Genomic DNA, 24423 nt, shown 5'->3' on the forward strand with positions numbered 1-24423 from the left:
ACTGTACCCTTAAAATGTGATATAGACGACAGCAAAGCAGAGACAAATCAGCTTAAGACTTTCTATCAGTCAAGGTAACTTAACTGTAAGCATTCTTTGATATTAAATAATAAATGTTTAGGGATCCTCATCAACAACTTTTCTTTAATTCTTTTAACACATAAGATCATGGATTAGCCTGTGAAAGCAAGCAGAGCGCCTGAGAAGTACAACATATACAACTCCTCTAGGTGCTTCAGGAAGAGAATATTTTATAGTTAAATGCAACAAGTATATAGCATACAAGCATCTCATGAAATACCCACAACTTAGATATGAAATCTTCAGCTTTGTGCTACAGAACTCTAACAGCACAAATCGTACTTAACACATCTGCTGAAAAACCAAGAACATTAAACATCTCCAATGACTATATTGTGTATTTTTTTTTTCCTATAATACACTTCCCAGTTCAATTCTGAGTGGCAGATGAGTGAATACTTTGAGGTGATACTTCAGATATTTTGTTAAAACCACCATGTGGTAGGTTAGAAACAACCACAGAATAGACACTGATTCAGTATAGATATTAACAGCAGCAAACTCACAAAATTACATTTATATTTTCTTGTATGTTAATGCTATAAAACACATAAATTTTATTTTATTATATGCAACAACCATATGTAGTTCATCTGTTAGTTACTGTGTGGAGTAATTACTGCATTCTAAACAGACCAAGAAGAGCCACTGCGTGATCTGTAATACCTTCTTCATTATTCAGACTTGTGGGCACACGACCACTAACTCTACGTGGGCAAGAATAAATAACCTACGCTGAATAACAGCTTTTGCAAAAATCCTGGCAATAGTAAATATTTTTTAAAATAATTACATTTTCTTGAATATTGTTTATATTCATGTACTTATATTTTCTTTCCCATCATTTCCAACACAATTATCATATTGGGTATATCCCAAGTGTTCCCTGAAATACACAAACAGGAACTAAAACACATTTTTTAATAAAACATTCTACTGTAATATTCAAAAGCACGATGTGGACAGGGTGCAACATGAAGCATCAAGCTAGTGTAAGAAATTGCAGGAAATATAAACATTTACAATAAGCAATGAAAATCTTTTATAAAATTTTGTGTATATATATTTACACCTATTGTTTGCTATGACAAAAATCAGTAATACATATTGTAATCAACAAAAGAGAAATTAGCTGACCTACTTAAATAACCTTGCATGTCAGACCATTAAATTAATTTGTTACTATTTCTTATTTTTACATGTTTAAAGGTGGCGTGAACCTTTTTTATTTTTCTCCCATGAACTGTTTGCTTTGCCTTAGAAATTTTAGTTCTCTTTTACTAAAGAAATTCAGGGAAGTCTTGGGAATGTTTGTTGTGAACTGCAACATCCTTAATTGTAGGACAAGGCTGTTGAATGTTTAACAAAAGCTACCTTCATTAAGGACTTAATTACTCAGAGAAGTTTAACAGCAGTTAACAACAAGAACAATCTAAAAGCAAATCTCCCAAGTCATCTCTTCCCCTCTCAGCTGCTCAGCATTTTGCCTGCTTGGGTTTTGCAGCATTCCCAGTTCACAGATAGACTCAAACAGCTAATACGTATTTTGTGCGATGCTAGAAGAAGGGAAGAACAAAATAACTGACCAAAGCAGCAAAAGAGATCCCAAAACTCAGTTCCCCCCTTCTTAACTGGCTGCTATTTATCCAACACTTATTTTTGCTCTACAATAATTTTTGATCTTGGAAAGTGAGTTTCAAGTTTCTACCTTCAGTTTCATGGTGCTTTTGATATCAGCCAAATTAAAACATTACATGTTAGAATGGCAGAAAATGCAGAAATATATTCACTGCTGACACAGAAGCTTTTGTAATTCAAGTTTTCTTCACGAGCTGTATTTCTAGCACATTAACAAAGCATTAAATAGCTTTTGCTTGAATCAAACATTTTAGCAGCAGAAACAGCCACTTCAAATTCACAACCCTTAAAGAAAAAAAAAAATCACAGAAAGCCAAGCATTAATAAGAACTGGGTTCTGTGCTCTATGGTCACTGAACTTATTCTTACCTAGAATTCACCTAAACTGAAAAAGGTAAGCAGGAAAGCTGCAGTGGAATTTTTTTGCTTGTTTGTTTTCAAATATTGCCATTTTAACTCAAAGAACAAAAACTGAAGGCCTCCATCATTTCTTTTTATGTTTGGCTATTAACATCTTATGAGCTCATCTTAATGACTGTAAGCAGAAGTCTATGAGCTGATAGATCAATGGTCCCCAGTGATCAGGGATGTACTTCATCACATGCTGCTTGATCTCTTCTAAGCTGCAAAACACCATTAATATACACAGGCAGTGTTTTCAATACACTGGTTTTGTGTACAAGCAATCATTGTGATTACCCTTGGCAGCAGTGCCAAATTGCAAAGAGGGAACAACTTGTTAATTAGAGAAAGATGATCCAGAAACCAATCTTTAAAAGACTTCAACGCTCTTGACATATTGAGCAGTACAGGAGGAGAGAAAATGTACAGCGCACTCAAGAAGCCCCACTACTCAGAACTGTGCACAACTAAAAGCTACAGCGAGACTCCCCAACTAGTATTAGGATGCAATTCTGCCTTTTGGAAGCAAAACTGCCAACCTGAAAAAGAGCAAATTTAAACACAAATTGCACAGTTCAGTGTGTGCTACCATATACATGTCTGACCTTTGCAAATGGGCATATCTCAGCCAATCACAAAGACAGCGCTTGAATCTTTACACTCAGCATGATACTAAGAAACGACAAGAACAAGCTACACAAGCACCACGCAGAACCAGCTTAACACACGCACCAAGCAAGTTGTAAAAGAGTCCATGAATGGCAGGGAAAATATTGGGCTACCACATTTAAAGACACAGTAAGTTTTACAAGGGCTGTCTGTGGCTGTTAACAGCATTGCTTCCGTTTCGCAGCTTTCAGTTAAGCTTCCAAAACTGCCGCTGTGCTCCCAGCGCTGCCTCCCAGCCGGCCGCTCCACCGGGAACCAGACCCGCGGCTGCCAGCCCGGCCTCGACCACAGGACACCCAAAACCCACGAGCAGCCAACTCAAGCAGAGGTCAGTAAAATACATCAAGGAAAGCAAATAGCTTCAGAAAGACTCTGTTTACCATACATTAAAACCAACTACCAATTTACATTGCTACTCCTGCCTTATTGCAGAGCAAAGCTGGGGGCTCTGGCCTTGCCGGGGGCGAAGGGAAGCTGCTGGTGGGTCTGCGGCTTGTCTGGGAGGGACGGAGATACGCAGCAGGGCAGATCTGATCAAAACAAAAGCGTTGGAAGGGAGATGAGAAAAGTTTTCTGTGGAGTCCTCAAAAGAAGTCTGTGCTTTATTCTGATCTTCTCACACACCTTTTCTCACCATCTTTTTATTCTCTGCATGTTATTTCTAGATGTATTTACCCTACAAATGAGGCAGAATATGTTAATCTGAGCTAATTCAGCAGTTTTCTATAGACGACTAGGCTACCAAGCTCATCTCCGACCGTACAAACTCCTCTGCCTCTAAGGATTTCGGATTTTGCTACTTACCTCTAAGGAAGAGCTAGTGGTAGTCCGAAATTTAAAAGCATACAAAAGCTAACAGATTTTTACTAGTTCATCTAGTATTTCTGCTGGGCGTAAAAGCACCGAATAGGTCCTGGTAAGTGAAACAGTCTACTTCTAAAGATCTGGAGTGTGCTTCAAATCAGAATTATGCTCACATGTAATTTTACACAAGAAAATCATTTTGATGGCTAGAGATGGCAGCTGTGCCCTGCAAACAACTGCTGTTATTTAACAAAAGAAAGGCAAAAATAAATCTCCAGCTGAAAACTGAGCAGACTAAAATAGAATATATAATCTAATAAAGATGAGATCTAGCCAAGACAACAAAAATAATATTAACATTCGAGGAATGTTGCCAAGATCATTTTTTCACAACTACAAATTATCAAATTTTATAACCTTTTCTTTAGCATTCTTCTGAATAGTATAGAACTTGGAGGATTAGTTAGCAGTGGTTTATAAGCCACATCCTTTGCAATCTCAGAACGAAATTTGAGAAACACACAACGCACAAGTGTCTCTTATTCTTGTTATTTAAAGAACAAAGGCTCAATCATTTAAAAATATCACTAATTATAAGTATCACTTTACTTTGTTGTTGCTAATACTGCTAAAAAGTTTCCTGAATAATTCAAATATCTGAAAGGGTAAATTTGTGAAAGTGCATAATAAAAAACTTTCCATGCAGACTGTTCAGTTAAACCAGTGTCAATGAGAACAGTTTCAGACAAGTACTATACAAATCCTCTTGTCCTACAGGAGTGTCTAAATACATGTGTATAAATACATGTGTGTGCATGTATATATATGTATATACAAACACACATTTCCTACTGATTTTATTCTTTATTTTTTAAAAAATCCTACATCATTAGAGTGAGGAGAGGGGCAGAGGGGGGAAGAACACAGCTTGAGTGGCTGAATTTTCTACAGCTCTAAAAATATTCTGTTCCACCTCACCAGTACTCATGGCTAAAAATAGTCACACAATCTTTCTGCAGTAAAATACCTCTTGCCGACTTGAGAAACAGCTTGTCTTTAGATTTCCATTCAAGAGCAGATACCTTAAAATTTTTAATGAATCTGATACTATCATATTGGTGAGGTTGTGGCATGCTTCCTAAGGCAACTGCAGCTGAACGTCATACTGCCAACACACTGAGGTTAAACTTTCCCATCTTTCATTGCAAAGGGCAGTTTATTAAATAGTTGAGAGAATATATTACCTTCTAATACAGAAATTTACTTTGACTAATATAACTTACTTTTATACTGCAATAACTATCTTCAATCAGGACAAGAGAAAAACCATAACTGAACTGGCCTATTACCAGTGATTTCTAATAATAGCATGTTTATTTCTGTAGACAGAAATAGTTATGTTGAGTATCAGGAACATAGTAAATTTCTGCAAAATGACGTGAGATAAACATACGTCTAATTGCTTACTGACTAAGCTAATATAGTACATGATTTTTATCAGTTAAATTTGTCAAAACATTAACTAGAAAAATCTAAACATCATAGAAGTTGTCACTCAACACATAAGTAACTCTCATATAAATAATTCTTTCCCAAACATGTAAGATACCTCGTTTTGTTACAACAGAGGTATTTTGCTTTCAAATATCACTATTGAAAAGTTAATACACTGGTTCCAAGTTAAGACCAAAATTCTTGCATACAGATTAAAGTACAGAAGAGGTTTACCTTTTAAGAAGTTATAACTTCAGACAGGCTTTGAATTATGTTAAATTGCAAGAGAAGACAAGAAATTCGTAATACAGTACTGCACACAGAGAGCTCTTAATAATTTAGTTTTTCCAAGTCCTCCTGTACCAATCCAGAAATGGGTTCGTTTATGCAATCGCTTTTGGAGGTGAGGTCAAATGACTACGGACAGTACCTCGCAATAGCTGCGCAGGGGCAGAAATCAAGCTGCTCCCAGGGGAGGATACACCTTCCTGGGACCTACGTCTCAGGACATCATCAGCCCTTTAAAAACCACCACAATTTATGAAGTTCCTGCGTAGCTTAAGCATTTATACATCAATACTTCCTTCCTTCTAACCACAACCTTTTAGCACCACGCTCCCACCATCTTTTAGAATCGAGCAGCACCTTTTGCACAGCAACCCGCTGCACCCCCGGGTTTCCCACGACCTGCTAAAGGCACCAGGCTGTGCAATACACAGGATATCGCCTGTGCCTTCCTCACAGAGCCGCTCTCCCTGCTGCGGCACTAGAAAAGGCCATCACTACTCCCTAGAGCTACGTCAAGCCCGGCTGAAACAGCACGCTCCACGCTGAGCAGACCGTAGGGCTGCGCAGAAACGGAGCACGTCCTGCACGAACCCGCTGCCAGTGAGAATTTGGCCACACCAAACCAGCACTTTGGGCTAAGGCCACCCCTAGATGCCCATTTTTGTCACTCACTGGCTTTGACACCTCTGCTGTTTCACTTCACTTCAATCGCTTATGGATGCTGCCTAACCTTAAGGGTTCAGAGCACCGCAGCAAACACACAAGTCATTCTTCCGTTGATGGCGGTGACCAGCTCTTAACCACTTCCGCAGGTTACAATTACATTAGACTCACAAGCACACTGTACTACTGTGAAATGACAGTGTGATAGATGAAAAAAATGAACATAGGTTCTGGTCAGTCTACTGCAATTATAAATTAAGTCACATAAACAGCTTTTAACAGTTAATACTCAGAAGTAATGTGCATAGCTATACTAAGGGTGGGAAAGGCAGAAAATAAGGAGAAGGAAAGCAGCTATTTTGAAATAGTACCTCTCTCTCTCTACATATATATATACACACACATACAGGAAAATAGCTTAGAAATACTCCAAGGGCTACAATTAATTCATAAATATTATATATTTGATTACTTTTCATGATACATTGCATAAACAGATCAACTGGAAATTCCATGCAACTGGACAGAAATTTATGCACTTGTTAAAGTCACACATTACAGAATTTTTGAGCTATGAACATTTTTGAAGGCCGACAGCAAGTATTAAGGGCCAATTTCAGCCTGACCGTCCATGCCAGAACTCTTTCCCATCCCACCCTACCTTGATGGAGTAAATAACCAGTCTACGCAGGTGTTGTTCTTGCCCACTGCCCTTCCTGGGCCCACGGTGCTTCGCAGCGACTCCGCTACTCTACTCTGCTCACAGGGAACAAACATGGCTGGGCTGGCAGAGGGGAGGAAGCCCGGCCCACCTTGTGCCTTCACACCCTGGCTGGGATGTGGGATTGACTGGAAAAATGCATCAGACACGCAACACGCCTGAGCACCACGGACAGGACCCGTGGCTCGTAGCGAGGATGCCGTGACAGCATACCGCTTCACCGCTTTCTCACACGGAACAGCAGTAGTACTCTGGTGTTCATCACTACCCACCAACCCACTACACATTTCCATCTACCATCTTCCTAAATTAAATCAGACCATGGTCACAACTTCTTTGTTTGTGTGATACAGAACCCGAGTGTGGCTTACACCTCTGAGCACCGAGCAAAGTGACAGCTGAACAACCCAGCTATACTTCCATTAACTTAAATACCCCATCCAAGATTGCTGCTTAGCTCCAGGGCAGGGGAAATCCAAATACAGGCACTAAAGATAAGATCCCCCAAATTTTTCCTCAGTATCTAAATGTGAATGGCCTGGTTTTCCAGAAGCAATAAGCCACTAGAAATCTCATGGACATCAAGAAGACCTGCAGCTATCCAGCATACTTGAGCAAGTTAAATCACTTGATTTATTTAGACACTCAAATACATACCCCAGAAGTCGAATGCTGCCATCCAGGCTTGAAAATTTTAGCTTCTATTCCTCAGAGCGCAGACAGCAGTGAAGTACTTCACATGAGCAGTACTGAAAAGCTATGACATCTCCGTAAGGGGTATTCTGATAACAAGGCCTACAGTATTTTTAGTCTACAAGTTACCAGTTTAATAAACCTAACAGCAGCAGTATCTTAAACCTGAAGCAAAAAATTAAGTTTAAAATTTATGATTAGATAACAGAGTCCCTATCAAGTTCACTACTATGATTAGCATAAACCACACCACTTTTTCCATAAAGCCATCCAAAAGTGAGATGAAAGGTTCTTAAGATTCCAAATTACAGGAGACCTTCATGTCCAGCAGTCTTTCTAACACCTACTAAGTGATATCAACATCTCAGTTGCATCTGGAAATCTTAGAAGTATGTATTACAATAGCACAGCTTCCTCCCTGATTATATGCAAACACTACTGCTATCCCCACTTTAAAGGGATGTTATTCTTAAACTTAGACTGGTTCACCGATTATTAATGGATTGCTTACATGCTTCGAGTCAACTGCATCATTTGCCATAATTCTTTCTACTGAAGGCTTTAATTATCACAAAAATATCCTAGCTGGATCCTGTGAAGCAGAGCTGGTGCCTAGATCCAGTCACATCTGAGCAGCTGTGTCTGAAAATGTCCATATACTATAGTGTCCTGGAATCTGAGTGACCTCAGCTCTAAGCACAAGGAACCTGACCAATCTGCTAAAGTGAACAGTAATAAATTTTATTCCTTTTCTTGTAGCAAAAGAGCTATGCAGTTGGTTAAAACTACCTCATACTTACAAGAAAAGACTACGGAAAGATTCTTCTTTATATATGAGGCATACCACAGGCAAATAAAATTTGAAGCCAACAAAAGAAACTAAGTGCACTGCAGTTCTAGTTCAGTTATAGCACATGAACAGAAGAGAGCTACTATTTCATCTTAGTCTTGCACAATTAAAAGCTGTGAAACCGGAAGTCAGAAAGCTCAGGCTCGAGTTGAGAATAGTGTTTTGTTGAACTTCCTCCCACAAAGTACATTTAGAAAAACAACAAACAGAGTGAAAGCATGACTTCTATATAAACCATGATGGAGATTACACAGAGCAATAGATCAGTTTACTGATATATGAAATGGAGAAATACTTGCCAAGCAAAACTTTCATCGTTTCCAAACTAGATTTCCAAGTGTGTTGAATTAATTGTTTAATAGTTGTAACTTACAACTACAGTAACCCTAGAGATTTTGGTCAGATTTGTTGCAAGATCCACCTTCAAACATGTAGTATGTCCAAGTAACCATGATCAATCATGCACTAAAAGAAAATTTCAAGGTAAGCATAGATCAGAAGCACAAATGCTGTTTAGTAAGCACATAATTCTGTCAACCACTTTCTTTATGACAAGCGCAAGTGGTGAAATTCTGCATTACTGGAGAAACACTATTATCAGAGCCCACAGATTAGGAAATGAAACTAAAACTTAAGTAGATGAAGGCAAGCCTCAGCAGAACCATCGTAATTTCCTTTCACCTGGTGGAGAAGGACCTAGAGTCTAGCAGGCAAGATGTAATGCTTTTTACATAAGCAGTATTTAGACTTCCCAGAAAGCCTGACTTCTCTCCTCTTTCCAGAAAGCTGCAACATGTAGGTAAAAATCCTGATTTCCACAGCTCAGATCTAGGTTCCAAAGATGCTTTAAACACCTCTTAAGAACTGAAGCACAGCAAATTGCAGAATGAATATCCCTGCTCCATTTAGGCAATTTTAAAAGAGTAGCATAGCCCACGGCCTCTTTAACCTTTTAAATTGAAAAGGAAAGTTTAATTTCCAGCTACTAACAGGTAAGCAAAGACCCGTAACCTAGTTACGATGTTTTTTATAATGATTACATAGCTAAAGCAATTACAAATGACACATGCTGTACAAGAAGTAGTATTTTAAAGATTTCGTTTGAGTATCTAATGTCTCTTCCTTAATAAGCTAGCAGAAATTTGGAACTCAGTTAATCATCTCATAGTAAACACATTTCACCACACAAAAGAGATCTTATCTGCGTATTAGAACTTACTTTTAGAAAATTAGCCCTAAGCTTAACAACCAGTTAGTAGCGCCATATGCTGAAGACTATAAATGGGAAAACATTACGTGAAAGTTTCAGCTTTACTTAAGAAGTTAGCAAAGAATAATTCTCCTTTTTAAAGGAGTTTCTACTAAAGGAAAAAGAAAAATATCCACGAACAAAGAAGTCATATTAGCAAGGCAACTTTCACATACTGTTGTTAAGTTTTGTCATTAGGCCAAATTGGATAACTTTCTCCTCCAAAGGAAAAACAATAAAATCAAAATATGTATCTCTTACATATGCACACACACCTCAAGTCATTGCATCCCATGGCACAGAGCGCTCAGTTCTCCATCGTGCTGCCAGAGCTCAGTATACAGAGTTATCCACCAGCATACACCGAGAACAAATACAGAGCATTCCTAACTGACTCATATACAAAAATATCCAATATCGATGTTTTCTCAACTTTGCAATGCAGAAGGGCTAATAAAATATGGATCAAGTTTCACAGCTCCAGTAACACTGACAGATTTCCCTTCCTCTCAGAAGCAGCAGCAGCGCATCCTCTTAGGACCAAAGAAAACGTAGCCATCCCTCAGCAGCACAGCCAGCGTAACCATAAGGGTCCGCACTAGCCACAGGGCACAGAGCGCTAAGCAGGAGCAGTGTAGTGCAAATGCTCCAAAGGCCAAGGGAGGGAATCTGGTCTCCGAGCAGAGCAGCAGCAGTAGTGGCCCACAGTCCATGGTGCCTACCTGCTGTTTTCCCTTCTTCAAAGAAGGGCAGGTTTAAGCAGCACAGACTGAGTTTGCAAGTTCAACTAGCTAGGCAACTCTGCTGCCCCTGAAAACATTCTACTCACTGCTGTAAGCCACGGAGAGTAAAAAGAACTTAGCCAATAGCCTCCTAACATTACCTTGTCACACATTTTCCAGTCAGCCACACCAAAGATCCTCAATAGCTGTTGGCAAGAAGGGTATGGATGGACAAACCACTGCATTGCCCCTTTGCCATGTATCCTGCCTAACAGTGATAAAATCCACATGTTGGTTGTTCAGAGCTACATTTGGAGGAAACAAGTGCAAGAAGGTAACATCCATTTCCTCCTTTTGTTCTTGACATAACAAAAAAAAAAAGTTAGCAAATTTGATTTCCTTAGCTGTTATTCATATTAGCTTCTGTATTATCTACCTATGTGAAATATTTGAGTACAGAATGCATGATCAAGTGCCCTGCTGTGCAATTCCCTTCCCCAAGGCTTTTTCAAATTAATAATCATCTCTTGAAGGAGCAGAAGGCTACTTCAGGCAAGCTTCCAAACAACAACTTCACCCTGACTAGGGAAAGCTCAGGGGAGAATCACATCCAGAAATGTGCTTTTCCCAACTTCTCTGTAATGACCATCATATCAGAAGAATCCCATGATCCTGGAATCAGAGGAGTTCATTCATTCTCTCTCACATGTATGTGTATTTTACCAATTCCAGAGACTATCAACAGGTTTCACTTCAGGCAGGCAGATAACCATTCAAAATTCCATGTAAGGCTATCAATTTGTTCTTGTGGTGGAATGAAAGAGAGGGAAACCAAAGCTTTGTATCCTCCTGAGAGGAATCTGGGGAGAAAAAGCAAGCAGGAGACCCTTGGCCGGGTGTCAAGGAGAAGTCTGGAGTGTTTGTACCATGCATCAGCCATTTGAAAACAAAGCCAGAGAACTTAGAAGTTTGACATTTAAATGCCAAATCCACATTGTTTGCAGCAGTGAGGAGGACGTCCAAACCAACCGAAGCAAGTAATTCAGCAAAACCTTCAACACTCTTTTTAGTTAGAGTATCAGTAACTGTATAAATGGAGAAATTTAAGTAAAGTTTTCTTTGTATTCTGTAATTAGAGAAACAAATCCCCATTATTTACATTTAAAACTGCTGACTTGTATGCAAAATTTCTTTAAGTTACTTTCAAAGTGTATAAAGCTGCATATCTCCGATTATTAATCCAAGTTTTTTTTCCATTAGTATATACATTGATTACTTAAAAATATCTTCATGACATTTGTAGTTAGCAATTTTACAATTTGTAGCAACATTACTTACCATTACAAAGAGAAACCAATACAATGCATATGCATGTACACTGAAGCTCTTTCTTCCCCAACAAGCATTGGAAAAATAGCTTTTCAATAGTACTGCTTCAGATAAGCAAAGCAGAAAGACAGCACAGGATGCACACACAAACTAAAATCCCCAAACATATCCCTAAGTTATCAACTTAAAGGACAAACAGTGCTTAAAAAGGAACCTAGCTAGAATTTCAGCTGCTCCACTTTTCTTAACCTGACATTCCGAGAGTCCACAAAGGGGAAAAATATCCTATTGTATACAAACTTCTTAAGCAACAAGACATGACAGAGCGTGAATTATGATCTCTTAAATTAGGACTGGTTTGTCAGGCATGAAGCTGACAGCAAAGTGTTCTTACCACATCTAGGAACAAATGCATGCCATAATTCCTGCACTGGAATGTCTTACTGAAATTATACCATTATTTTTTAAAGTATTTATACTGTAAAAAGTGATGAGACACATTCCGACTACTTAATTATCCCACACCACCATCACTGCCTGGAACGCTTAACAATCAATTAGATTTTAAACAAAAACTAAAAACATATAGTAAACCTCTTAAAAGAATATCTGAACTGTGAGTTTAGTCTATTCCAGAGATTATCAACTGCTACCTCTTTTTCTCTCAATGTCTGAATCTTAAAGTGTTAAAACAAAAAACATGCAAACAACTGTGCAGGGGATCACACTTCAGATGTCTGCAGATCACCACTCACATATCAGGCCTCCTTCATCCCTGCAGCAGTTCAGTCTATTAATGGAAATTACTTGCTCATTTCTGTTTACAAGAGTCCTCTTTCTCAAAGCACGGTCTCCTCATTCACCCACCATCCCCCCCATATTTGCCCTTGAAGATACCTTCCTCCTCCTAGCTATTCTCAAAGTGATTCTTTTCCAGGGTTTAAAAACAGCAGAACATTCCAACACACAGGCAGTCCCTCCAGAAATCAACAGCACTATTGTATTTAAGTGGTATTTAAGAGTATTAAAAGTTAACCATGCTCTTAAGTGCTGTGTGGAGTCAATGCCAGAAAAATCACACACTATTATATAATGCTCAGTAAGCATCAGAATATTCTCAGCAACTACACAAGTGTTTTATATGTTAATAAAAAAGACAGTTTAAAGGGGGGAAAAATAGCTAAACCAGCAAAAAAACCACAAGCATTCCTAAACTCAGATGTTAGGGCCATATAGGATCACAGCAAATATCTAGTCTGACATTCTTTCACCACTCAGAGAAGAAGATTTCTTGGGTTTGCTGGATTTAGGGTTCTCAGAGTTTTTTAATTATTAAATGTTGTGGTTTAACTGCCTGCTTTCAATAGTTTGTGTTTTCTCTAACATCTATTTTTCTAAGGTTTAGTTTGTTTCTTGTCAAACACACCCCTTAAATACAATGGAACTTTGAACCATACTTAGTAGCTCAGCTAGAGCAACTAATGAGTGTTACGTAAGATGCCTCTCCATGTGTTGTAGAACAATCTGTTCCAAAAGTAACCAAAAATAGCAATTCTCTAAACACTAGTGTGATGCAATATTTAACTAGATAATGCACTAGCAGCTGAATTTATCCATTATTCCTAAGAAGTTTTCAAATATTGTTATTACAACATTTGCACCCTTACCTAGACTGGTAGGTTTTATCAGCTCATCCAACAAGTCATAAAAAGGTAATTTCTGAAGTTTTATGTCAGGATGGACAGGGTGGAGCGCAGATGTAAGATGGGGGAGTTCCAGTTCATGTTTAGGTCCCAGAAGTGAAACAGGAAGCAACGGCGATGTTGCAGGGTGGCCATCGTAGCTGAGCTGTGGAATGGTAGATGGAGACAAAGTTGCTGGCATGGAACTTGAGTGTACGCTGGGGATAGATAAGTCTGCAGGTGTCATGATTTTCTGAGGGAATCTTCGCCTATAGAGTTCTTTGATTTTCATTTGTACAGCAGGACTGCAGCCAGCCTTTAACAAATGCAGTGCTTTTGTGAGAAGTTCATGTTTTCGTCCGTGCTTGTTCCTCCCCGCATAACCCAGAAGTACTTGCAGTTCAGAAACTCTAAGGCTCATAACCATTTGCTTAAAAGAAACAAAACAAAAAATTAGTATTCAAGTTGCATCATCTTAAACACTAACATCAGAATGTGGCTTAATCCTAGTAAGCATACAATTTTTAAAGGCATACCATTACTCCTCTTCTCCCACTAATTATCTTAAATACAGCATAAAACAGGACTTGTTCATAGATATAAATATTGACTTAGAAATTCTAATGAGGATTTTTTTAAAGGATAATTTCTTTTGCAATAGGTAATTCAGGACAGCAATGCTGGGGTGAAAAAAACTGAGACAAGGACAAGTTGCCAGTACAAGACATAATGTTTTAATGCAACAATGTTCTAATCACTGCTCCACTAATATCTACAATGTTAAAAAGTTTTTTTGACTTCTTCCAGCTAGAGGAATAAAAAGTTACACATTGACAATATCGAAGTCTCCAGTACTTGCATCAAACGCAGTGGCAGCCCTTCATGCTGGCAGCCTACTTCCCTTTCAAGTCTGTCTCTTGCTCTTTGCCATACGGTGTAACTAATCTGCACAGGTTCAAAGGAAGGTAGAGAAAGGACTGATACTAAAAACACTCAGAAAAATAATAATTTCATTTTTTTGCAACCCCATATCATTAGTGGGTTAAAGGAAACTTCTTCAGAGTCAATCTCCAACATATATTAAGCAATTTCCTTACTTATCCTTAATTCTGCTCTTACTTCTCGGCTGCTTGTTCTGTGGTGGATGGGGGAGCTGGGCTTTGCCTTCAGTTCATTACCATGTGTAATTACACAGTCTCTTACTGTCTCCCAATACAGCCTAATGAATCCAACTCCAAGACACCTGGACTGTTTCACTTCTTGAGGAACTGAGAAAAAAAACTATGTAAAGCAGTAAAACCAGTAATCATCTGTACGCACTAAGTACTTCCCCACTGGTCAAACAGAAGCCAGAAAGTCAACTTATGAGCCTAGTGCCTCTTTCACAACTTTTTGCAGTGCCTGACAGTGACTTATTTGGCTTAACAAGGCCTGTGACATCAGCTGAAGTGACCTCTCAGCAGAATTTTGGATTCCCAAGGAGTCACAGAAAAATAAAATGCCTCCTACCCACCACCACAACTGGCTATCTGAGACTTCTGCATAAAACCATTAAGAACAGAAAAAAAACTGAAACAAAAAAAAAAAGAATATTTTGTAGTCAATTCCAAAGCAAATTCAACATAGTATTTGCAGTGTGTATTTGGGACAAACATTGTTAATTAGGCATACTGATGTTCTACAGCTTCCCAACCACTGAAAGCAGTCTAAAGATTACTGTTTTCTGTAGTTGTTGAACAATTTACTGTAGTTGTTGAACAATTAAACCAGTACTTGCAATTGCAAAAATAATCTTTTTAAAAGAGTGCCAATGCTCTCCAGTTCTCCAAACTGTCAAATATTCATACACATATATTATCCAAGTTATTTTACCATTAATTCTAAAACCTACAGTGATAATATTGGAGAGTATACTACCTCTGTGTTAGTAAAAACAACATAAGCTCCTATCAATTCCTCAAACATTCAGCACCTGCAGCAGATCTTCTACAAAGAGGTATCTGCAACAAGCATTTCCCTACACTGAAATAAATCAAGTTATTAAAGACACTCTCCAATGATATAGTTCATGTACTTAATGAAGGATGCACCCAAATAATTTTAACTAAATTTGCCACAAAATTTCTGCTCTGTTGAATGAACCACATGAATAGAACTGAACAAACTTGAAGCAAATTTTAAACACATCTTGTGGCAGAATACCACAAACACTTTAGATATAACACAATTTTGCCGACATCTTTTCTCCGAGTATCCCAAGAGCCCACTTCACACTTTCAGTTACAGGACTGTCATGGAACTACTAACTGGAACAGATGAGGTATTTCACAAGGCAAGGAGATGTTTTAAAAGAATAAGTAAGGCAATTCAGTTACACTCTGAAGCGTTGACAGCTGAAAAGGAAAGTGAAACAAATAGATTTGAAACATGGAAAAGCATTGTTTATAATGCTTTACAAACATTTCTTCAACAGAACGCGTAGCTACAGCTGAAGGGCTTAATGTCTGCTACCACCCCCATTAAAAGTCGTTCCCTCAGCAGCCAAAGTCTCTCCCAGCTTCCTTGTGCTTCGTTCTGCTATAGTCCTATAGGCCCAGCTTTCTGAAAACGTAAATGAGCAACTCTCGCTACAGGTTGGATATTTTCCATTTTGAAGTTATAAGCAAGCTAGAAATAAGCATACAGAAAACTGGGTCCATTGTATAACCAGACTTGTGAACCAAAACAAAATTCCTCAGATTTTTCCCTCACTGAAAAATTCCTTAAAAGGAAGAACAGGGGAAATTTTATTTGCAACATTATGGGTGCTGATACATCAATTAAAAATGCAGTCTTGAAAAAAAATGCAGTAAAGTTTTGCTGTTTTATTAGTCTCATATTTTACAGACAAATCTTTCTTACAGGCATGAAAACAGGCAATGCCTTCACCTTCCCCCCAACCCCAAATCTACAGAGTTTGCCAGTACAGCACATCAGTCAGTGGTGCAGGCAAGCAAGGTCTGACAGACAGCCATGCTGGCAAAAGCCTCTCATGTCGCTGCAATCTCAATGTGAAAATTCTTCTCCTCTCCTCCAACGCATTTGTGTTTTATTTGAGGACACAACATAGCTATACCCGCAGCAGTGCAACTGCCAGCACAAGCACTGTCCACGCAGGAGCCCTTGGCCCATGCTACACTGGTATCCTAATCTTAGCACAGGCTATGTAATTACAGCGGGGAAAGAAGTCGAGTGCTGTCAAACACACAAAGTAAAAAGGGGGGAAAAAATAAATTCTTTTCTATCACACCTCACCTCACCACAGCTGAAATGCTCTCCTGGCTTAGCTACAACATGAAAGCTGAAAGGCAAAGACATAAAAAGCACTTTACACAAGGAAAGTTTGCTGCTTTTCTTCCTGTTGGTCGGAGCAGTAAGATCATCACAGTGATACGACTGTACCTACAGCAAGCTACAAAAGCCACCACCAAAAGTCAGTCCCCAAGCAATAGCAAAATAGCCATAATGGTCCTCAGCAGAGGACTGCCCCGACCTCTGGCTGTTTATCAAAACAGGCAAAATACATTTGCTCTTTTTTAATGAAAACAGGAAATTAAAAAATTAAGGTTAGTTCAAATAATATACAGATATCAAGGACAGATTAAAAGACAGTTTGCAAGCTGCATTTACAGGTTACTAGTGTTTAGTGATGCTTTCAAGTACCAAGAAACGTATGCTCCTCCAAGTATCACTGTAGAGTTCAAGATATTGAAGTTAACTAGCTAAGAAAAGGTTAAACTAGTTGTCAATCAAATAATTTTGGTGTAAGAAACAGGCTGTGACTGCAAGGCTCTTTCAGATTTAGCAAATGCCAGTAGCAAACCAACCAGTTTGTTTGGAGGATGATGCGCATTTTGGTATGTCATGCCAGGCAGGTAACATCCAAAAAAAGCAGAAATTTGACTTTTCACAGTTTACTAGAGGATTTCTTTTGACTCACTATAAAAACCTTCACAGAGTTAAGACAGTAACTTTAATCTATAAGCACACCTCTGACATTTCCTGCTCGACAATGCGACGCAAACGCACGTTTCTCGACAAAAGTTACGTCGGTCCTGAGGACTGCCTGTCTCACTACACTCGCTTCCCCGCGAACCTGCACCCCTCGCCCACGGCCCGTGAGCACGGCTCGCCCTTCGCAAAGCCCATGGCAAGCTTCGCCACCTGACCGCAGGTCACCTAATTGCACGCAGCAGGGCCACCAAGGTCTTCCAAGAGGCCACGTTAATCCTCACGCGTCCCAAACCTGTGTCACTTCCTGCCCTGCCAGATTGCATCAGTCCAGCCATGTGGTCCAGCTCGTGCCGCAGCCACGTGAGCAGGTGCGTGCCCTCATTTTTTTCATTGAGGAAACAACTCTGAACAACCCAGTTGGAAACATGGATACTTCCCTGGTCTACCTACTTCAGATAATCAATACGAAGAAAAAAAGCTTAAAGCTGTAAAAGCATCCAGGAGCAGCATGCAAGAGGGCCCTTTTGGTTAAGCCATCACCCACTACTCTCCTGTGACTATCAACAGAAAAAGGTGTTCTACCTACAGCTCCTTCAACAAAATTGCTTTTTCTTTTAGTAAAAATGATATTTATCTAAACATCAGATATAAAAATTGTGTAAGTCCCAAAACAAAAAAATTGTATCTAGTTACATTTGAGATAAGGAAAAACAAGAGACTTGTCTAAGACTTGCACAAGACCGTGAAACAGAAAGCATCATGCAACGTCAGTGCCTATTTTGTAGCTCTTGGCACACGAAGGTCTCTCAATAAACAAGCCTGTCAGGTTGGAGAAATGTGTCCATGCCACAAAACAGAATTATTTTGCTCTGTAAATGCTAGTTAGGCATTCCTGGCAAAGACCACTTTACCAGGAACCTTACATGCTAGGGGAAAAAAAATGTCCAGAAAACAGTCACATAGCAGTTAACATTAACAGTCATTTACTTTGATTCCCTCTGCACAAAAAAATAGCCCAGATTTATTTTTAAAGAATTATTTTCCACAAAAGCCAAATCATTCCATCAACAGAGGCAAGATGCCCAGGCCCAGGCAGTTTCCCAGCTAATGAAATCGAGCCATTAGCGCACGTTAATAGGTGACACTAAAGAGGACTGCACTCACGAACTAGACCTTTTCCCACCCATCTATGAAGGCTGGTAGTTAAGTTTAAAATAAAATCTAAGCATCAGTGCTTACGGATAAGAAACTCTTATTGATAATCCTGTGTTGCTGGTCTAACTAGCATGATTCAGAAAAGTATAGCTAAAAAAATAGGTAGATTCAGGCAGAGAACTAGACTGGAAAATAGGGGAGGGCCAAAAAACTGACTTGAAATAGAGGAGGACAAGCTGCAAGCCCCAGTGCCAAGATTCAGAACCAAAGATGGAGAGTCTTCACTTTTTCTTTTTCTCCCCCCCCCCCTTTTTTTTTTTTTTTTTTGAAGGGAGGAACAGTACCAACATCACAAGATGCAGTGGCAATATTAATAGTCCCAAAAAGTAAATGAATGTTTTCTAGACAGGATGTTTCTAAATCTCCAGTAATCAGGTAATCAGCCAAGGAATCTATCTGGAGAATGTAACGAGGTATTTCCAGATGCTTATGATAACTAGAAGCTGTGAATAAGCTCCAAAATACATTCAAAACATTTGCCAGCACAACAAGAAGCATTTGGCTAGGTATCACACCACACTGTGCCTAAAGCTATATAACAGGTCCTCCATAATTCTCTAACCATTAACATGGAAGAGGAAAAAAAGAAAAAAGAAAGAAAGAAAGAAAGAAAAGACCTACCTCAAATACTAGTTAGAAAGTGGGAGAAGAGAGGAAAAATGAAAAGAAGAAGGAAAAAGCTAAATAGGGACATCAAATGGAGGGCCACCTGTTCAAAATCAGGAATGTAAGGCAACAGCAGTAAATTTTGTCTGTTACTAGAAACAGTGATCAGCAACAATTTATTAATAGTCTCTGAAATAAAGAGCCATTATTACGGAAGAGAGCTAGCACTGCAACAAGTACTTTACAAAGACAAAGCATAACAAAAAGCTGTACCTTCCAACTGCACTGCTGTGAGGTTTTGCACACTTTGGCCCCAGAATCCAGAGGGACTGGGGTCTCGATGCTCCTTACATTAACCACTCAGATGCATTACTGGCAAAGTTCAAAAACTGTTCTCAAGGAGAATGCAAGTGGAAATTGCCCTCTTATAAGACAAGCAACAAATTACTAATCCGGAAATCCCACAATGCACTTTTATAATAGGGTTTAAAAAAAGGAAAGGAAAATAAGGTATCTTCAAAACTGTTCTTTGTTTCTTAAAAAAAAAAAAAAAAAAAAAAAAGAAAGAAGCATCAGATTAGTATGGAAATGATCTTGAACTCATTTCAGTATACCTCCAACATCCAGCTGTAAAAATACAGACTCTTGCTGAAAGTTCTTGCATGCTATGAACAGCCTCTTCAAACTATGATATAAATCTTCTTGAAAAGAAAGCTATACACACGCTGCAGCTGAGATCTGTTCACCTCCCCAGAGTTACACAGACTAAACTGCTGGAATCCTAGACACTCTTAAAATTTATGAAAACAGGAGATCATGAAGGTAGAAATATTCCCCTTTCTTATAAAGCCACATTCCCTAGTCCTAAATTCTATCTGCAAGACTTATACAAGGAAGCTATCAAGGCTAAACTATAAAAAATTGAAATCAGTCTACTGAAAATCTGCATGAGGGAGTAAAACCACCAATTCATGGAAATTCAAGTCCCTCTGTGACAGGTTATAACTTCCTGCATTTGTCTAATGCAGCCAGAATACTAAGAGGTTGAAGTTACAGTAATTCAATATGGAATGGAGGCAAAAGCAAGAAGAATAGTAACAAATATGTAACATACAATAACCTTTAAGGAGGCTATTGGTTTTCACAATAAAAAAAACTCACATCTTTTCAACTGTAATATGTACAATGTTTTGGCAGGCAGGGCAGCATTACAAGAACAAGTACAAAGTAGTAGCAGGTACAAACATTATTTGCCTTTTATTACAAACATAAGGAGATAGAACATCTCTTAACCAAAGCAACTCTATATTTGCACAGTATATTTGTGTTCATGAAGAACACTTCACAATCATATCATCACCAAATCTACACATTCATCTAGCTGGCAACAAGAATAGATACTAATCAAATTAAAAAAATCATCAACTAAATGATTTCCTTACACTGTATATGTCAAAATTAGCCTGCACTGAACTACTGCTAATACTTTCTGTATATATGGGCTTCTTAAGGTCAAATACTACATTCACAGTTTTCACCAGCTAACATAATTCTTCCCATGCTAGCAGAGAAAGTACATTTCAAAGCTTAAGTAGTCAGGTGTTATTTACTTTATCATGTTCACAAATGATATGTTTCCTTGCTAATGATATGGTTGCATATCTTTTAATATAAACATTACGATCCTTGAACCAACGTACCCAAATTACGAAGCTCAGTTTCAAGCAGCTTCTAATGCTACTTAATAGGAGTCTCTGATAGTGAAAAGACCACCTAAAAATTGTATTATTCACTCTAAAAGATTGTGGTCGAGAGGTCCTACAATTTGCTCCTGTCATTCTTCTGCATACAGCTTATATAACAACTTCATGCATATCATAACCAGTTAACTCTTCACTGAATTTCACTGATCTACCGGTACAATCAAGGACATTTTTCTTACACGCTATTGGCAAACACTACTTGCTTATATCTATTGTGCTGGCTGCAGAATGAAACTTGATTATGCTCAAATTTGTAAGCTTGGTCAGAGCAATATTTTTTCATACATGAACACCAACAAATCTCATCTTTTCCCTCCAGCCCACAGTTCACAGAGGACTCCATCTAATCTTGTATCAAGGATGTTATTAAATTCTTCAGAGACGCCTGTTGCTTACTGGAGACAAGTAGGGGGGAACAGGAGGGGGGGGGAAGTCACTGAGGAGTGAAATAATATTGCAAAAGAAAACAGTAAGACAGATCCTCCCCCACTGAACTGCCTGAACAGCAGGCACTAAAAGTTCAGAATTTTTAATAATGTCTTCATGTGTTAAATGTTGTTTTATGGTTTTTACAGATGCCTGTAGTGTGTACTAAGGCATCAGTGTAGATACTGATAGCTTTGACACATATATCCTGGCAAATTAGCACAGAGGATGAAAGCTTTTGGTTACCACCCCCAGATCTCCATTCCACCTCTTTTCCTAGAGGTTATTGCCTCTGTAACAGAATCAGCACACTGGAACTGCCCATATCGCAGAAAGGCCAGTTCAGCGCTTGAACACGCACATCACTGATTCCCCCCCCTCCCCTCCCCCGCTTTTTTTTGGTGGTGCTGGAGGGAATGTTTTGTTTTGTTTTTTTCAAATACTGCAGACTGCAAACCAGAGCTGCTGAGGTACCAAAGCATAACCTGTCCCGCCCTGCCTTCCTGGCTGCGCGTGCCCCCTCCGGGAGCGGAGGCACAGGATGGAGAGCCGGGGCAGGAACATGTGAAAGCTGCTACAGCCAGGTTAGCTGCAGGAAGTCTGCCAGAGACTTCAGTCAATTCTAAGTTGTACTTGATTTAAAGTCAGTCACATTTTATCTTAATCCATAACAAACATTTCATCTGTCTCAAGAGATTTTATTCACTAGGTGAACCGTATTATTACTTTCGGTATTAAATAAGGCTGCTGACACAGTAGTAATCTTTATTTCAGTTCTTGGAGACTCAAATTTTTTTAGCCACACTCAAACTTAATTGCCCCTTGTGTATTTAGCTATGCAGATGGGAATTATTTTTACGCAGCTATCCACTAGCATAATTTTCATGACAAGTAATTGCAAAAATACTAATTCAGACAATCTTTGGACACAAAACAACGTGCCTCTGTAAAGACAAACAGCTTATACCAGTAAGGCTAATAGCTGAAAATAATTGTCTTCATTATTTGGCAGAGGGTCATTGCCACACAAATTTACTTTTTATTAAGAATGTTCTTATCCTTAACTAAGCCTTTCAACTAGCTGACAGAAGAGCTTAATTCCTATGCAACAGGCTTCAGTGCAGCCCAAGCAAGCCACAAACAGCTCTGCAAAGAACTCACTAAATACAATATGTCTTATTATAATCTCTCTAATGTAGAATATAAACAGTCTACGTCAATATAATCAAAACACTGAATGACGTGTAAGCTACTATATTAGTCTGAAAGATTGTCCCACGCTATCAAAAAGAAAAAAAAATAAAATCAAGACTTCTCAACTTCAGGAAGCCATACAGGAGAACATAAACAAGGATTTTTCTTCCCAGATGATTTCAAATTTTCAAAAAGAAAAAGTGATATGCCTTCATGTGCAATTAAACACAGAACAACAGTCACAAACATTTTGACTGATTTGGGACTTAGAGACAGTCCTTTTAGTCATGATTTTTCAGCAGGATACTGGAGAATTAAGCTCTGATTACTCTCTAAATACCTATCTGAAGCAAAGTAGCTTTTAAAAGTCAAATTTGAAGGAAAACTGGACTAAAATTTCTGCTGGACAAGAAAGCGCCTGGAATTCAATGAATGTACCCACACTGCAACAAGGATAAAGAGAAGGTTTCCATGAGAAGCTTAAAGAACCTCTTAATAGCAAGAGGAACAGGAATTTAAAGATTATTCCTATATTCAGTTTTCACAGTTGCCTTTAGCAGCAAGTTAAATCTCCACTATACCAACAGACATTATTTTTTCATATTTGTTAGCCAACTTAAGCATCATTTGATTTTTTTTTTAAAGTAGCCATAGTACTGATGCATGTCTTCCTCAAAGGATTAAAAAATAAACACAAGAACTCAACTCCCTCCCACCTTTTTACTTCTGTTCTTTAGAGAACTGCAAAGTGATCTATTCTCCACATTGCACAAGTCATCATCAAGTGCTGAAGAATTTACACATCTGTCCTTTGCAAATAAACACAGTTTTGCTATTTACTTAGTTTCAAACGAGATAACACTTCAGGGTACAAAATTATACTAAAACATCAAAGCACTTTTAGATAACATTCAGACTTTTTTTCCTTGCTTGTCCTATTTTCCTAGGAAGCAATACAGGAGATGGACTGTGCCATCACTGACAGCTAATAATATCTAAAGAAATTTTCATTAACTATTAAATTCACATTAAATTCAAATATTGACTTGTAAGGTACTGAACAGCAGATTTAAGCCAGGGTATAATGAATCTCCCTTTCTCTTAAAAGTAACCAATTGCTGTGTCAATGCCCCAAGAGCAGGAAAAGCAGAAAACAGGAAGTAAAATCTCTGTTCACAACTCTCTTGCCAAAAAACCCAAACAAACAAAAAACTGACCTCAAACCACCACCAACAAAACCTAGCAAAGCAAAATATGACAAAACTAGTCTCTTTATACTTTAAATATTTCTGAAAGAAATATTCCCAGGCTCTATTCATTACACTACACAGTGTAAAAGGGGTGATTCTGGGATGGCAAGCTCCACAGCATGAGAAGCACCCATGCACAGAGTTAAGGAGAGTAAGATTCATAATTCCTGGCACAGGCAAGGCCATAGCTGCATAAGCCTTTGCACAGTGTACCACTTATCATATCACCTTGTTGCTACACCGTCTCATAAGCTGCAAGACGACATCTGGCACTGCTTTTATCTCTAACCACATGACTCTAGAAAAGACTGGAACAATGGTTAAAAACCCGACTTAGAACAACAATTGAGGAGGGAGGAAAGGGGGAAGAGGAAAGAAAGAAGTGAGGGAGATGTAGAGAAAGATTAAGAGATTCGGCAAAACATCAGGTATAGGAAATGATCAGTAATTTACCACTAAAAGAATTCCATTTCCCAAACCACAAATGAAGCTCAAATGAAATAAATCTGCTCACAACAAATACTTATGAAATACACTGGCCAAATACCCTGTTCTCCTCTAACATTCGTCCACTGAGAAAAATAATTTATTACTACTAACAATCACCCTTATGGCAGAAAAATACGCAACAGAGTCAAAAGTTCCCACTGTGTCAATAAGCTGAAAGCAAACAGTCCATCAGGCAAGCATA

At 38.6% G+C, this 24423-nt stretch overlaps 1 protein-coding gene across 2 annotated transcripts in view; it reads right to left on the reverse strand.

Annotated features, from left to right (window-relative positions):
• Window positions 1-24423, reverse strand: part of PIAS1 (protein inhibitor of activated STAT 1) — a 58866-nt gene that overhangs the window by 19767 nt on the left and 14676 nt on the right. For both annotated transcript variants that reach the window (XM_062583687.1, XM_062583686.1), the window contains exon 2: window positions 13271-13715. In XM_062583687.1, the coding sequence (XP_062439671.1) occupies window positions 13271-13715 (445 nt within the window). The remainder of the gene's footprint in view (window positions 1-13270; window positions 13716-24423) is intronic.

This window comes from Rhea pennata, chromosome 10 (genome assembly GCF_028389875.1).
Source record: "Rhea pennata isolate bPtePen1 chromosome 10, bPtePen1.pri, whole genome shotgun sequence".
Taxonomy (NCBI): domain Eukaryota; kingdom Metazoa; phylum Chordata; class Aves; order Rheiformes; family Rheidae; genus Rhea; species Rhea pennata.